This window comes from Pleurodeles waltl, chromosome 11, assembly GCF_031143425.1.
Source record: "Pleurodeles waltl isolate 20211129_DDA chromosome 11, aPleWal1.hap1.20221129, whole genome shotgun sequence".
In the NCBI taxonomy this organism is placed as follows: domain Eukaryota; kingdom Metazoa; phylum Chordata; class Amphibia; order Caudata; family Salamandridae; genus Pleurodeles; species Pleurodeles waltl.
This window is the reverse complement of record NC_090450.1, coordinates 714,601,486-714,617,968: the sequence shown is the minus strand read 5'-3', so window position 1 is coordinate 714,617,968 and position 16,483 is coordinate 714,601,486. Positions and strand designations below refer to the sequence as shown.

The following is a 16,483-nucleotide window of genomic DNA, read 5'->3' as shown; positions in this document are numbered from 1 at the left end:
TAAACCAGCGTCACTTTGCAGGAAGCTGTGACCAGAATGGGGCCATTGGGTCAAGGCTGAAAATTCTGCTATGAAAGCAATGCTCTACCTACATGGGAAATGCCAGAGTATCAGAATGACAATCCTCATCTTAGCCCTACTCAACTTTTCATTCACGCTGCCCTGCAAGAGGGGGACAAGGGAGCACCCTTTTCTCATAGTGGCAGGATTTGTGTAATGCTGACACACTTCATGATTACACCACTTCTGTTCCTATCTGCTTCCTAGAAGATATTCTCCCATCTTCCATTTTACTTTTGCCAGTTAATAACATATTCCCTTTTCTCCTACTTATTCACTCTGTTCTGTAGTGAAACAAGCTTTGGCAAAACCAATAGCCCTGGGTTTAATGCGCTAACACATTATAGTGAGACAAACAGAAGGGAGCCAGCAAGAGCAGCTAGAGGACCATAGTTGTAAAGTAGTCCTCCTTCCTGTAGTTCAATTACAAAACTGGAATGGAGCAGTGGTGTTACAAAACCTTAGCCGACTCCCCTACAAGAAATGGCAAAAGGGACCCCTAATGCCCATTTCCTCGCAGTTGCCAACTAACCTGTGGGAGTACTACACATTTGCCTCCTGAATCCACATGACATCAGCAGGAGTTTCATTGATACGTTTAGCCTTAAAGCAAAAAAATTGATTCTTTGGGAAGAGCCCGCTCTAGATACATGCACCCTAAAAATTGAGTCGTGTTCACATGTTTTATTATAATATTGCTAATATCCCAGCATGTTCCACTGACTGACTCTTGCCACCAAAAGGTGAAGATTAAGCAGGTTATTTATATTTTGGCTGAGCGAGTTAATCTACCATACATTTGCAGAACACCTATTCGATGGGACCGAAAGTTCCCCATTCCAATTAATGCCTTAATCGAAGTGCTCATTTGTAGCACCAGTTTAACTGTGACTTTATGTGTTTCCTCCTAAAGTTCACTTCTAGGGTCACCAATGATTATCTGCCTAGTGGTATTTTAAACATCACACATAATAAAAAACTCCTAGAGAAAATAATGCAGATGCATGTAATGGTCCACGCAATCATGGATAATATGGGTAATTACTGTTAGTGTAATAGTAAGGGCGACTGGAGTATGTAATTCTGCAGCTGCCTCGTTTTGGACAATATCATGGAATTGCATATTTGCCACATAACGCATCACCTGCTGCATAAACTACAGATTTTAGTGACACAAAATTTGTTTCTAACTCAATCAAAAGTTACTAAAATCTGAGTGACGTGTTGCTGACATGTGTTGCTGTGCAGTAGGTAGGCCCTATGCAAAAGTTTACCGGCCAGCTTTCTGTTGCTTTTATTGTATTTGTATGTTAAACTGGTACAAATTAGGTTAACCTTTTGCCCAGGTAGTGTTAACTTGCTACAAAATGACACATAATGCTATTATAAAATCTGGCACATTAGGTCACGTAGTGTGCCGTTTCTTATCACATGATTTGGTCAACCCTGCCACACAAGCTGGTTCTTCTATGCTGCATAATTCCAATGAAACTGGTAACACATTTAAATTACTTGTTCTGGGGTTCACATCAATCAATCAAGAATTTATAAAGTGCACTACTCACCTGTGAGGGTCTCAATGTGCTGAGGGGGCAGAGGGAGGAGGGAAGGTGCTGCTACTGCTCGAACACCCGAGTCTTGAGAAGTTTCCTGAAGGTAAGGAGGTCCTTGGTCTGGCGTAGGTGGGTGAGAGGAGTGTTCCACGTTTTGGTGGCAAGGTGCAAGAATGATCTACCGCCAGTTGTAGTTCTGCAGACGCGTGGGACGGTTGCAAGGGCGAGGTCGGAGGAGCAAAAATGTCGGGTCGGGGTGTAGGAGAGCTGTCTGTTGAGGTATTCTGGTCCGGTGTTGTGCAGCAGTGTAAGAGATATAGTCACCTGTTCAATGTGTTTCCTTGGATTAAAATACATCACATAACCCTGCAGAACGCTTCCCCTTAGTTTATTCCATATGCAGTGGACACCATGCCTACATATACCTATGTTAAACAGGGTGACCAAGTTGTGTGACATGTCATTGTTTACAGCAGCCAATGTGTGACCTTTTCGAGCCTCACTATGACTGAGTTTGAACCAAGCAGCTAATGTAGTAGGAATTTTCCCTGAGCCACTTTTAAGGACCCTTTTGTGGTCACCTACCATAATTGTGTCAGAAATTTTACCTAGCAGTCAGCGGCGGCTACTGGTGATTATAATTTGGGGGGCAGAGGGTGGGGTAAATAAAATAAAATTTTACTTACTTGACGGCCGCCATCTGTCTCCGGTCCTGATTCTGCAGGGCTGGTGCACACTTTGCAGGCTTGCAGCCACCAATCAAGACATTACTCTCATGCAGGCATCACTGTTTACCAGCATGAAAGCACTGCAGTGATTGGCCTGACCGTGCTGGTTTAGTGCTCACTCAGGGCCTTGGAGCCTGTGCCTCTTCTCCACCCGGCTGTTGCAGCACCCTCCCACAGCCCCTTCTTAATGGCGGCCGCTGCGCAGTGCCGAGTGTGACCCCCTGACCTGTTTTGGGCCAGGAGTACACTCGGCTCCACAAGCCTGCCTCCATGCCCCTGATCCCGCCGTGGCTGCTAAGAGAAGTTCGAGGCCCTCCAGTGGTAGGCGTATCTGCTTTGTACCGTGTATTTTGTTTTTCTCATTTTGCATAGCGTAATTCATTTCTTGAAATTTGTTTTTCATTTCACACATGTTTTTAAATTTGCCTGTGCCCTTTTTCTGCTCCACTTCGTCATATTGCTCCAATTGTGCCCGTTTCTCTTTTCCGGCTCTTGCCGGTCTGTTCTTACCCTGCCGCTGCATCCCCTGCGGCCCTGCCCCCCTCGTGCCCACATTGGCCACTCCCTCCCGCCTCCCAGTTGCTCCTCCCTTCCACCGCCCCTCCTTAATGACGGTCGCGCACAGCGGGCGCGATGCTGGCGTGCCGGAGTTGCACCAGACGCAAGCCCGTCCGCGCCTGTCCGCGCCCAGCGCCCATCCCCCTGGTCCACACTCCTCCGGCCCCCCCAAGTGCCACTACTCCTCCACAGAGCTCCTTGCTCTCAACCCCGGCCGGCACCCCGCCTGCGCCCAGGCCAACCCCAAATACACACACGTTCCTTTCACATGCCACTCATGCCACTTCTCTTGCACTCACACCAACACCAACACCAACAACACCAACAAGCTCCACAACAACACCAAACCCCCCCAATAACCTCAACCGCATCCTCCTTAACACCCGCTCCGTCCACAAGCACGCCATCGAGCTTTGGGACCTACTCACCACAAACTCTCCCGACATCGCCTTCCTCACTGAAACATGGATGAACTCCTCATCAGAACCCGACATCGCCATAGCCATCCCAGAAGGTTGAGAAATCACCGGTAGAGACCGCACCAACAAACCAGGAGGAGGAATCGCCATAATACGCAGAAACTCCATCAAGATTTCCACCAACACCAACGACACCCTCAACAATGCAGAACACCTACACTTTCAGGTACACATCAACGCCAACACCACCCTAAGAGGAACCCTCATCTACAGACCACCAGGACCCCGCCCCCATTCTGTGACACCATCGCCAACACTATCAGCTCCCACGCTCTCACCTCCACAGACTACATACTCCTTGGTGACCTTAACTTTCACCTGGAAAGCACCCACGACTGCAACTCCACGGCCCTCCTGGACAACCTCGCAAACCTTGGCCTCAAGCAACTGGTCACCTCACCCACCCACTCAGCCGGACACATGCTAGACGCCATCTTCACCTCCAGCAGCCACATCGCCTTCACTCACACCACCGAACTCCACTGGACTGACCACCACTGCGTCCATTTCTCCTTCCTGAAACCCTCCACTCACCACAAACAACATCCTACCCCCTACCGCAAGTGGAACAAGATCTCCAAAGAACACCTGATCTCCAACCTCGCACAAGCTCCACCTCCCAGCACCAACGACCCCAACGCCGCTGCCCTCAACCTCACACAATGGCTAGAAACTTGTGCAGACTCCCTTGCCCCTTTCAAAATAAAACAACACCCGCACCTTGAAGACCACCCCCTGGTTCCCCACAGAACGTCTGTCTTCCAAACAAGAAAGCTGAAAAATTGAGAAAGCCTGGTGCTGAGAACCCTCATTGAGCAACTTCTCCGCCCTCAAATCAGCCATGTGCAAACATCAACAACTCATCCGGATCACCAAATGGTCCTTCTACAAAGAACACATAGACAACAACACACACAACAGCAAGGAACTTTTTGCCATCATCAAAGAACTCACCAAACCCAAATCCTGCACCATCGACCCCCCACACTCTCAAGACCTCTGCAACTCCCTCTCCAACTACGTCCATCGCAAGATCGCAGACATACACGACAGCTTCACACCGTCAGCACCCACCATCACCACCACCGACGACCAACACCACAACACCCTGCCGCACCAACCTACTGAACACTTAGACCCCCACCAACGATGAAGAAATCGATAAAACCATGAGCTCCATCCACTCAGGCTCCCCAACAGACCCTTGCCCCCACCACATCTTCAACAAGGCCAGCCAAATCATTGCTCTCCAGCTCTGGGCCGTCATCAGCAGTTCCTTCGAGACCGCAACCTTCCCAGATATTTGGAAACACGCCGAAGTCAACGCTCTTCTCAAAAAACCCAAAGCAGATCCTGAAGACCCATCTCTCTTCTCCCCTTCCCCCCAAACGTCATGGAGAAGATAGTAAACATACAACTGTCTCGATTCCTAGAAGACAACAACATACTCGACGTCTCCCAGTCTGGATTCCGCAAAAACCACAGTCCTCATCTCCTGCACAGACGACATCAGGACCAGATTGGACAAAGGCGAAACCGTCGCTCTCATCCTCCTAGACCTCTCCGCAGCTTTTGACCCTGTATGCCACCAAACCCTCTGCACACGCCTTTTCGACACCGGAATTTGCCACAAAGCCCTGGACTGGCTCACCTCCTTCCTCTCTGAAAGAACCCAAAGAGTTTGCCTCCCTCCTTTCCGGTCTACTGCCCCCAAGACCATCTGTGGTGTCCCCCAATGATCCTCTCTCAGCCCCACCCTTTTCAATATCTACATCAGTGGTTCCCAACCTGTGGTCCGTGGACCCCTGTGGGTCCGTGAAGCTTCCTCAGGGGGTCCGCAGCTGTTCAGAAAATATAATAATGTGAACAGATTACGTACCCAGATTTCAGTAATGACTCACTGGGGGGTCCACAGATTCCAATAATGATTCAGTGGGGGTCCCCGGGTCCCAGTACTGATAAAGTGGGGGTCCACAGAAGTCAAAAGGTTGGGAACCACTGATCTACATGGCTCCTCTCGCCAACATCATACACCCCCACGGCCTCACCATCATTTCATACCCTGGCGACACCCAGCTCATCATCTCCCTCACGAGGAACCCAGCTACCGCCAAGAATAACCTACACGCCGGAATCTTCGCCATCGCTAACTGGATGACAGCAAGCCACTTCAAATTTAACTCAGGAAAAACTGAGATCATCATCTTCGGTCCCAACAACATGGAACGACTCTTGGTGGTCCACCACCCTTGGACCACCCCAACACCCACCACCCACACAGGCAATCTTGGCATCATACTGGACTCATCCCTCTCCATGACTCAGCAAATCAATGCCACATCATACTTCTGCTTCAACACCCTTTGCATGCTACGCAAGACTTTCAAATGGATTCCTTTAGAAACAAGAAGAACTGTCACCCACGCCCTTATAAGCAGCAGACTGGACTACGGCAACGCCCTCTACGCAGGGACTACAGCCAAGGTTCAGAGAAAACTCCAGTGAATCCAGAACGCAGCTGAACGCCTCATCCTCAACCTCCCTCGCCACAAACACATCTCCGCCCACCTCAGATCCCTACACTGGCTGCCGATCAACAAAAGGATCATTTTCAAAATCCTTGTCCATGCTCACAAAGCCCTCCATGACACCGGACCAGTCTACCTCAAGGAACGAATCAACTTCCACAAACCAACTCGACAGCTCTGCTCCGGCGACCAAGCTCTCGCTACAGTCCCCCGCATCCAACGCACCACCTCCGGCGGCATATCTTTCTCCCACCTTGCTGCCAAAACCTGGAACTCCCTCCTCACCAACCTACGCAAGACCCAGGATGTTCTAACCTTCAGAAAGCACCTCAAAATGTGTCTTTTCGAGCAGTAACCCCCACCCCAGCGCCTTGAGAACCTACCGGGTGAGTAGTGCGCTTAAGAAATGTGTTTAATTGATTGATTGATTGATTCCTATTATGGGAGGTAGCAATATGAAAACACAAACATACTTTGTGGAAAAAATGAATGAAGAGGCTTCCATGCTTCAAACGTGTACAGGAAATGAGCAATTAGATCTTACAGAGTGACCTCACATTTTTCCATTTTGGCTATGAGTAGTTAATGCATTGCATTCCGGTACTTGCAGTACTATCTATAGTGGGAAAAACAAAATAACAAGAACCAGGTTTAAAAAGAATACATCTGACAAGTGAGAGGTTGAGATCTCTGCTTTAGAATCCTGCAACTTAATGTGGTTATTTAAATATTGAATTCACTGAATTCACTTATGTAACACAGAGGCTTTACTTTGGTTTAACCCCTACGGTGTCCTGGATTAGCTGGTCTCGCCCTCAGCCACGGTCGCCGTGTGCTGAGGACGAGACCAGCTCGTCCTGCACTGGGCCCACTGGGAGAGCGCTAGCATTTTCCCCATGGGCCTCCCATCCACCCCTCCCCCCCAGAGCAGGGATGGAAGGGGAATCACTTCACCTTCTATCCACGCCCGCTCCCTAACCCCCCAGTGACGTCTGGTCGCGCTGACATCATCAGAGGCCGCTCCCAATGCGATCAGCATTTCTCTTCCGATCAAGGGCTGGGGGCCGCACAGAGACATGAAAGGAAAGGAAAGGCCTTTCCTTTCCTTTCACGTCTCTTTGAGCATTTCTGCAGGCCCGATCGTGAAGAGATCAGGCTGCAGAAATGCCCACTAGACAACAGGAATTTTCTTTTTGTGTTTACATATAAGGAAAGCGACCCCTTGAGCAAGGGTCTCTCCCCAGGGGGGCAATTTATTATTAGGCCTTGTCTGCCCCCCACAGGGGCAGATTGGCCTATTTCAATTAGGCCGATCTACCCCCATGTGGGGGCAGAAGCCACTAGACACCAGGGATTTCTTTTTTGTGTTTACATATAAGGGAAGCAAACCCTTAGGCAAGGGACGCTCCCCAGGGGGGCAATTTTCTGTTAGGCCTTTTCTGCCCCCTTGGGGGCAGATTGGCCTATATTAATTAAGCCAATCTGCCCCCGGGGGGGGGGAGCCATTGGACACCAGGGATTGTTGTTTACATTTAATAAGGGGAGCGACTCCTTAAGCAAAGGTCGCTCCCCTGGGGCGGGCAAATAGTTTTTAGGCCATTTCTGCCCCTTTTGGGGGCAGATTGGCCTATTTTTATTAGGAAAATCTGCCCCAAGGGGGACAGAAACCACTACTCACTAGGGATTATTTTTTTTGCAACAATTTCAAAAAGGTGAGTGACCCCTTAGGCAAGGGTCGCTCCCCTGGTGGGCAATTTTATTTTAGGCCATTTCTGCCCACTTTTGAAGCAGATAGGCCTATTTTTCTTATGGCAAGGGAAGCACAAACCACTAGACACCAGGGATTTTTTTGTGGCAATTTCATGCAAGGGGAGTTACCCCTTAGGCAAGGGTCGCTCCCTTGGGGGCACATTTATTTTTTGCCATTCCTACCCCTCTTTGGGGGCAGATCGGCCTAATTTGTAAGGCCCATCTGCCCCCAACGGGGGCAGAAAGCCCACCAGAGACCAGGGAAGATTTTTTTTTTATTTAAAAGAGGGTGGTGGTATGGCCATACCCCCACCCCAAATAAATGGGGACAAAGTTGTTCAGCCCACCGGTGGGCAGATGGGGCAATTACCCCCGATCCACTCCTGGGGGTTGCAGAAAGCCTATTAGATGCCAGGGAATTAAAAATAAATAAAAGATTATGGGCTTGGTTATGCCTCCACCCCAACTGAAGGAGATAACAGTCTTTCAGTTCTCCCCTGCACACTAAAACATCTTATCCCATGGCAAGCAAGAGGACATTTGATTATTTTGAGTTTTGGTTTTACATTTGGGCCATGAGAGCTTGTCTAATTCTCAAAATCATCCCACTTGGAATCGTGAGGGCTGTACTTTTTGGACTTTGGGACGCTGCCATGTAGAAAAATCTACGAGAAATCTACGAGACCTATACGCATCTGAAAACTAAACATCATGGTGGGTCCAGGGCGGTGTGCTTCACATGCACCCTGTACCATTTTCTTACCCACAATGCCCTGCAAACCTCCAACTTTGCTTGAAATCACACATTTTCCCACATTTTTGTGAAAGAACCTTCCGGAATCTGCAGGAATCCACAAAATTCCTACCACCCAGCATTGTCGCATCTATACCGATAACAATTCTGCCCCACTTGTCAGCCTAAAAATGTTTTTTTTCAACCTGCCCTTTTGGATCCGCTTTGGTTCCCCTTCATTTTCAACATGTTTTTGGTTCTTCCCTGTCACAGGCACTTGGCCCACCTACACAAGTGAGATATCATTTTTACCGGGAGACTGAGGGGAACGTTGGGTGGTAGGAAATATGTGGTGGTGTGGTGAACCCACACAGAAATGTGGGAAAAATGCGTTTTTTTTAGCTACATTTGAGGTTTGCTGAGGATTCTGGGTAAGAAAACACTGGGGGGTCCATGCAAGTCACACCTCCCTGGACTCCCTCGGGTGTCTAGTTTTCAGAATTGTTTGGGTTTGGTAGGTTTCCTTAGATTTTTTGCTGAGCCCAGGACCAAAAATGCAGGTGCCCCGTGCAAAAACAGGTAGTTTTGTATTTGATAATTTTGATGTGTCCACATAGTGTTTTGGGACATTTCCTGTAGTGGGCACTAGGCCTACCCACACATCTGAGGTACCATTTTTATCTGGAGATATGGGGGGATGCTGGGTAGAAGGAAGTTTGTGGCTCCCCTCACATTCCAGAACTTTGCAGCAACGAAATGTGAGGAAAAAGTGTTTTTTTGCCAAATTTTGCAAAGGATTCTGGGTAACAGAACCTGGTGAGAGCCCCACAAGTTACCCCATCCTGGGTTCCCCTAGGTGTCTAGTTTTCAGAAATATTCAGGTTTGCTAGGTTTTTCTAGGTACCGGATGAGATACAGGCCAAAATCCACAGCTAGGCACTCTGCAAAAAATCAGGTAAATTTTCTTTGGGAAAATGTGATGTGTCCACTTAGTGTTTTGGGGCATTTCCTTTTGCGAGCACTAGGCCTACCCACACAAGTGAGGTACCATTTTTATCGGGAGACTTTGGGGAATACTGGGTGGAAGACAATGTGTGGCTCCTCCCAGATTCCAGAACTTTGCAGCACCGAAATGTGAGGAAAAAGTGTTTTTTTTGTCACATTTTGGGGTTTGCAAAGGATTCTGGGTAATAGAACTGGTAAGAGACCTACAAGTCACCCCATTCTGAATTCCCCTAGGTGTGTAGTTTTCAGAAACGTCCATGTTTGCTAGGTTTTCCTACGTGCCGGCTGAGCTAGAAGCCAAAATCCACCGCTAGGCATTTTGCAAAAAACAGGTCAGGTTTCTTTGGGAAAATGCGATGTGTCCATGTTGTGTTTTGGGGCATTTTCCTGTCGCGGGCACTAGGTATATCCACAAAAGTGAGGTGCTATTTTTATTGGGAGACTTGGGGTAACGCAGTAAGGAAGGACATTTGTGGCTCCTATTAGATTCCAGAACTTTCCATCACCAAAATGTCAGGAAAAAGTGTTTTTTTGCCACATTTTGAGGTTGGGAAAGGATTATGGGTAACAGAACATAGTGAGAGCCCCACAAGTCACCCCATTCTCAATTTCCCTAGGTATCTAGTTTTCAGAAATGTCCAGGTTTGCTAGGTTTTCCTAGGTGCCAGCTGAGCGAGAGGCCAGAATCCAAAGCTAGGCACTTTGCAAAAAACAGGTCAGTTTTCTTTGGGAAAATGTGATCTGTCCATGTTGTGTTTTGGGGCATTTTCTGTTGCGGGCACTAGGTCTACTCACACAAGTGAAGTACCACTTTTATCGGGAGACTTGCGGCAATGCTGAGTGGGAGGAAATTTGTGGCTCCTCGTAAATTCCAGAACTTTCCATTACCGAGTATTTTTGCCAAATTTTAAGGTTTGCAAAGGATTCCGATTAACAGAACCTGGCGGGAGCCCCACAAGTCACCCCATCCTGGATTCCACTGGGTGTCTATTTTTGGAAAATGGACAGTTTTGGTAGGTTTCCCTTGGTGCCGGCTGAGCTAGAGGCCAAAATCCACAGCTAGGCACTTTCCAAAAAACACGTCTGATTTCGATGTAAAAATGTTATGTGTCAATGTTGCATTTCCTGTCGCGAACATTAGGCCCACACACACATGTGACGTACTATTTTTATTGGGGCACCTGGGGGAACACAGAATAGAAAAACAAGTGCTATTGCCCCTTGTCTTTCTCTACATTTTTTCCTTCCAAATGTAAGACAGCATGTTTGAGAAATGCCCTGTAATTCACATGCTAGTATAAGGACCCCAGAATTCAGAGATATGCAAATAACCACTGCTTTTCAACACCTTATCTTATGCTCATTTTGGAAATACAAAGGTTTCCTTGATACCTATTTTTGACTCTTTATATTTTACCAAATAAATTGCTGTGAACCCACTATACAATGAAAACCCATTGTAAGGTACACCTCATTTATTGGCTCTGGGTACCTAGGATTCTTGATAAATCTATAAGCCCTCTAAATCCCCGCAACCAGAAGAGTCCAGCAGACATAGTGGTATATTGCTTTTGAAAATCTGAAGTCGCAGGGAAACGTTACAGAGTAAAACGTGGAGAGACATGGCTGTTTTTTCATTTCAATTTCAATATTTTTTTTATTTCACCTTTTTGTTTTCTCTTAGGAAAACCTTGAAGGATCTACACAAATGACTCCTTGCTGAATTCAGAATGTTTAGCTGTCTGGGATCCAGCATTGGTTTCATACCCATTTCTGTCACTAACTGGAAGGAGGCTGAAAGCACAAAAAAATAGTACAAATGGGGTATGCCCCTGTAAAATGCCACCATTTTGTTGAAATATGTGGTTTTCTGATTCAAGTCTGCCTGTTCCTGAAAGCTGGTAGGATTGTGATTTTAGCACCACAAACTCTTTGTTGATGCCATTTTCAGGGAAAAAAAACACAAGCTTTCTTCTGCAGCCCTTTTTTCGCATTTGTTTTAAAAAAGATATTTGTTGCTGTATTTCGGCTAATTTCTTGGTTTCCTTCAGAGGAACCCACAAACTCTGGGTTACTCTAGAATCCCTAGGATGATGGAAAAAACTGACGCAAATTTGGTGTGGGTAGCTTATGTGGACAAAAAATGATGAGGCGAACTGCCCCAAATAGCCAAAAAAGGCCTGGCACCTGAGAGGGAAAAGGCCTGGCAGCGTAGGGGTTAAAAAAAGACATGAAGCACTTCTAAATATTTCAGTAACACTGGCTACTTTTGTTTTTCAATGCTTTGCTTTTGTTGGTATGTATTTGTCAATTATTTTTAAACTGTATGTACTGCATGTTGTTTTTAATTTTGGCCTGGCACATTATTCAAACTTATTCAAAGCATGCCTCAGAGAAACAAGAACTCTGGGCTTCCATCATATCCTTTAATGGCAACATTGTGAAATCACCTGCAATGACTAGCATTTCATGTCTAGGCCTTATTTTTCCCCTTAGCAGTACATACTTTAAAAACCTAATGTAAGAAGAAAACACTTTAGGATGTATTCTACAGCAGTCCTAATGACCCCTGACTGATAACGTAAGTGTACAAAGACATAAAGGCTATGTTAAAATGAATACAGATTTTTTTCATAAAACGCTGTACTTAAGTATAGTATGCAAACCTTTGCAGAATCTTAAAATGTGAAAAGCGGTCTGCATTTTTCTCTGGGAAAGATAGCAAACCTATCTCTACTCCAGTAGGTTCTGTGATGTATCTTCTCTCTGCAAAGAGCAGTGCTCTGTCGAAGACACTCTCTCCCGGGGACCTCAACTCACTCCTGTAAGGTACCAGGCAGGTTCTTGTTGCAAAACTATCATAAATTGTCAGAAGAGTTTACTTTGTAAGCTCAATATTCTCACATCCGTCGGAAGGACTATTTAGGCATGATGTTTCTATCCTTAGTATGTTCTTGAATATCCAGTGTTTCACATGTTTGTTCAATGGTATACTATAAGAGTATAATACTTATTTATGTATCACTTAATTTTTCCATTTGCTCATACCAATGGACGGATTAAAACAGAATGACTCCACTTGAGCTTCAACCCAGTGTGGACTAACCCCAGGTGAATCCTTTCTTGCTGTGTGCAGGGTAGAAGGAGGTGAATCTTGCCTAAATGACTGGTGAGGTCCATCTTATTTTACAGGAGAGCACAAGAGAGACCCATCTCAATTCAAATAGTAAACCTAGATGAGCTTCACTTTGTGATGCAGAATAGCCCCATGCCACTGTGCATGATAGAGGCAGGTGAATCTCATATCATTATTTTTGGAAATGGCTCTTTCTGCAGAGTCATCCTCAGACATTTTGCCGTCTTCCTTCTCTGTTTCTGACCTCGTTTGTATTGGCTTTCCACTGCTAACCAGCGTTAAAGTGCTTGTGCTCTGTCCTGAAAATGTGGTAATATTGGCTTATCCACAAATAGCATACTTAGTTTACTTTTAAGTACCTAGTAAAGTGCAGTATAGGTGTCCAGGGCCTGTGAATGAAATGCTACTAGTGGGCCTGCAGCAATGATTATGAAACCCACTACATTAGCCCTTCAAACATGTCTCAAGCCTGACACTGCAGAGTCTGTGTGTGCAGTTTTAAACTGCCATTTCGACCTGGCAAGTGAACCCACCAAAGTTACTGATGATCATGATTTAACCTTGGTGTGCTTTCTATCGTACGTTTGTCAAGTGCACCCACTTGCCAGGCACAAACCTTCCTTTTTATTACCTATAAGTCACCCCTAATGTAGGCCCTGGTTTGCCTCAAAGGCAGGGTGCATTGTATTGAAAAAGTTGGACATGTACTTTTAAGTTTAGCATGTCTAGGTAGTGAAAACTGCTAAGTTCATTTTCACTACTGGGAGGTCTATCTCCTCACAGGTTAACATTGGGGTTACCTTGACGCATCCTTTAAATGTATCTTTCAGTTGGAAAAAGATAGAAATATGGAGCTTGCTGTCCATGGACTCACAGTTTAAAATCACAACTTACGGTGAAGTCAGATTTAAAACTGTAAGGCCCATATTTATACTTTTTGATGAAAATCAGCGATAGCGCAGATTTGCATCAACAAGTTTGCTAGCGCCATTCCAACGCACCACCCGGGCACCTTATTTGTGGAATGACGGTAGCCGGAGCTGCGGCCTGGTTAGCGTCAAAATAAATGACGGTAACCTGCAGCGGAGGTTAAGGGAAGACTAGGGGTTGTGTGCCAAAGAATGGTGCAAGTCAGGTTAGAGTAAAAAATATTGGCTCTAACCTGACTAGTGTCATTTTTTGATGCACAACCCCCATGGAAATGAATCCCTTAACCTCCGCTGCAGGTCACCGTCATTTATTTTGACGCTAACCAGGCCGCAGCACCAGCTACCGTCATTCCGTAAATAAGGTGCCCGGCTGGTGCGTTGGAATGGCGTTAGCTGGCATTAAACTTGGGCACAGTGGCATGTAGGGGGGCCCAAGTTAGGCCCCCCATGCCACTTAATAAAAAATAAAAAAAAATACTTACCTGCACTCACCATAGATGGGTCCCCCCATCCATGGGTGCCCTCCAGGGGTGGACGAGGTTGGCAGGGGGTGTCCCTGGGTGCAGGGAAGGGCACCTGTGGACTGCTTCCATGGTCTCCCACCATGGAAATTAGCCCACAGGTCCCCTAACACCTGCCCTGACCCAGGCGTTAAAAAACGGAGCAAATCCGGCTTGGTGCCATGTTTTAAGGCCCGCCTCCTCCTGTGCGTCATTTTGACGCCAGAGGATAAATAAGGCACACATGCCTTAGAGTCATTTTTTGCACGGGAACGCCTACCTTGTATGTCATTAGCGCAAGGTAGGTTTTCACGTACAATAAATGGCGTACACTCCATAACTTTGGCGCTAGATGGGTCTAGCGCCAAAGTATAAATATGGAGTTAGGTTTGAGCCAAAGGTGCAGCAAAATAAATGATGCAAATCTGGCGCAAACAGACTATAAATATGGGCCTAAGTCTGAAAACTTTTACAAAGTTGGCAGTTTCTTACTTCAACCTTTCTGTGCCTCTGCCTGTCTCTGAATACACATCTGCAGTTGGTGACAGCTGGGCTTTGTGCATTCCCTCTAGACAGTCACACATAATAGGAACTTAGGTGTGACTTAATGGTCCATTAACTGCCACCAAGCTAGCCTAACTGATGAATGTTGATACCCCCAAACTGGTTCCAGGATGCTTGTTTCTGGTCCAGGGAGGACCTGGCTTGGCAGTTCGGGCTGGACTGTTCCCATGGGGAACAGAGTCAAGATTGATTTGCATACGGTTGAGTCCAAACTGGAATGGAATGGCATGGCAGGCAAAAAAACTGATGGATTAAACCCAGATCTGTGACTGGGGGTGAATGTTTGATTTGTTCTGCATTCCGTCTATCATCTGTTGTTTTTGCATTTGTTGCCCCACGTGGGTCCCGTGCTTGCTCTGCTACCAGATTCAAGCTCGTCTGGCTGATGAAGGGTGATACCCCGAAACTGGTCCCAGGATGCTTGTTTCTGGTCCAGGGAGGACCTGGCCTGGCAGTTCAGGCTGCACTGTTCCCATGGGGAATAGGGTCAAGACTGTTTTGCATATGGCTGAGTCCAAACTGGAATGGCATGGCAAACAAAAAAACTGATGGATTAAACCTATATCTGTGACTGGGGGTGAAAGTTTGATTTGCTCTTCATTCCGTCCATCACCTGTTGATTTTGCTATTGACTTCTAAGCACTGTTTCCACATTTAATCTTTAAAAATTCATATCTCTACTTCTACTGATTTATCGTTTGTTGTTTTGGTCTTATGGTACTCAGATGAATATTCTCTATTGTTCTAAAGTGATGTGGAGTCTTTTTGTGGTGTCTTTCACTGTGTTACTGTAATTGAGTGTTGCCTCTTAAGTCAATCCTGACTGCTCTGTGCCAATCTACCAGATGGTGAGCACAGGTTAATTTAGGGAGTGTAACCAACTTATCCTGACTAGGAGTTTGGTCCCTACTTAGACAGCATGCATACCTCTGCCCACTACAGACCCAATTTCTAACAATTATAAAGGACAGCCCAGTGAACATGATAGCTTTAGGTGAACTTCACTTTACAGTGCAGGATAGCCCCCTTCAATTGGGTGGGTGTGTTCAGTTTCATTATACAGGATAGTTCCAGGTGAGTTGCATTCTATTATGCAGGAAAACCAGGTGTGCCCCATCCCAGTGCGTATGATAGCCCCAAGTGAGTTCTAAATCACTGTGCAGATTAAACCCACCTGAAGTCCATCCCAAAGCACATTGTAGCCCTGGGTGAGACTTATTTTACTCAGCAGAATAGTCCCATTGCATTGTATAGTATAAGCTCAAGTGTAGCCCATCTCATTATTCAGGATGACTTGAGGTGACCACATCTAACTGTGTGGGGGATAGCCCAGGTGTTGGGTACAGACATCTGAGTCCCATCTCATTATGCAGGATGACCTGAAGTGACCCCGATAAACTGTGTGGGATAGCCCAGGTGTTGGGTACTTACATCTGAGTCCTATCGCATTATGCAGGATAACCTGAGGTGACCCTGACTATCTCTGTGTGGAATAGCCCATAAGTTAGGTACACACAACTGATTCCCATCTCATTATGCAGGACAGCCACAGGTGAGGATCTGGATGTCTAGTAGCATTGGTGTAGCAGACAACCTGACTTAGAATGTAGGGGGAACGCTGTAATACATGTACAACTCATATACCGTTCGATCAAGAGCAAGTTGGCTTTGGTGTAAAGATGAAAATGCATATACTCATTTATCTCTTTCACACCTTTTTGCTTTTTTGCAGAACATTTTCGGAAAGAATAAAAACTCGTGAGTATGAATACTTCCATCCACTATATACTGTACACTCCAACAGGTAAGAGTGTGAGAAGTAGTGGGTGGTGCGGTTGCTTTCAGATTCAATCATCAGTTTCATGTTTCTCTAGACAACATGTCCGCTCATATGTCAGATGCCTCTGTGCATGCCTCTTTCCATGTGATCCCTTTGTGGATCCTGATTCATAAACAAACAC

At 46.3% G+C, this 16,483-nt stretch overlaps 1 protein-coding gene across 1 annotated transcript in view; it reads left to right on the top strand.

The window, feature by feature from the left end:
* Positions 1–16,483, top strand: part of LOC138265135 (uncharacterized) — a 158,612-nt gene that overhangs the window by 72,732 nt on the left and 69,397 nt on the right. The window contains exon 2 of the mRNA XM_069212677.1: positions 16,255–16,280. Coding sequence (XP_069068778.1) covers positions 16,255–16,280 — 26 coding nt within the window. The remainder of the gene's footprint in view (positions 1–16,254; positions 16,281–16,483) is intronic.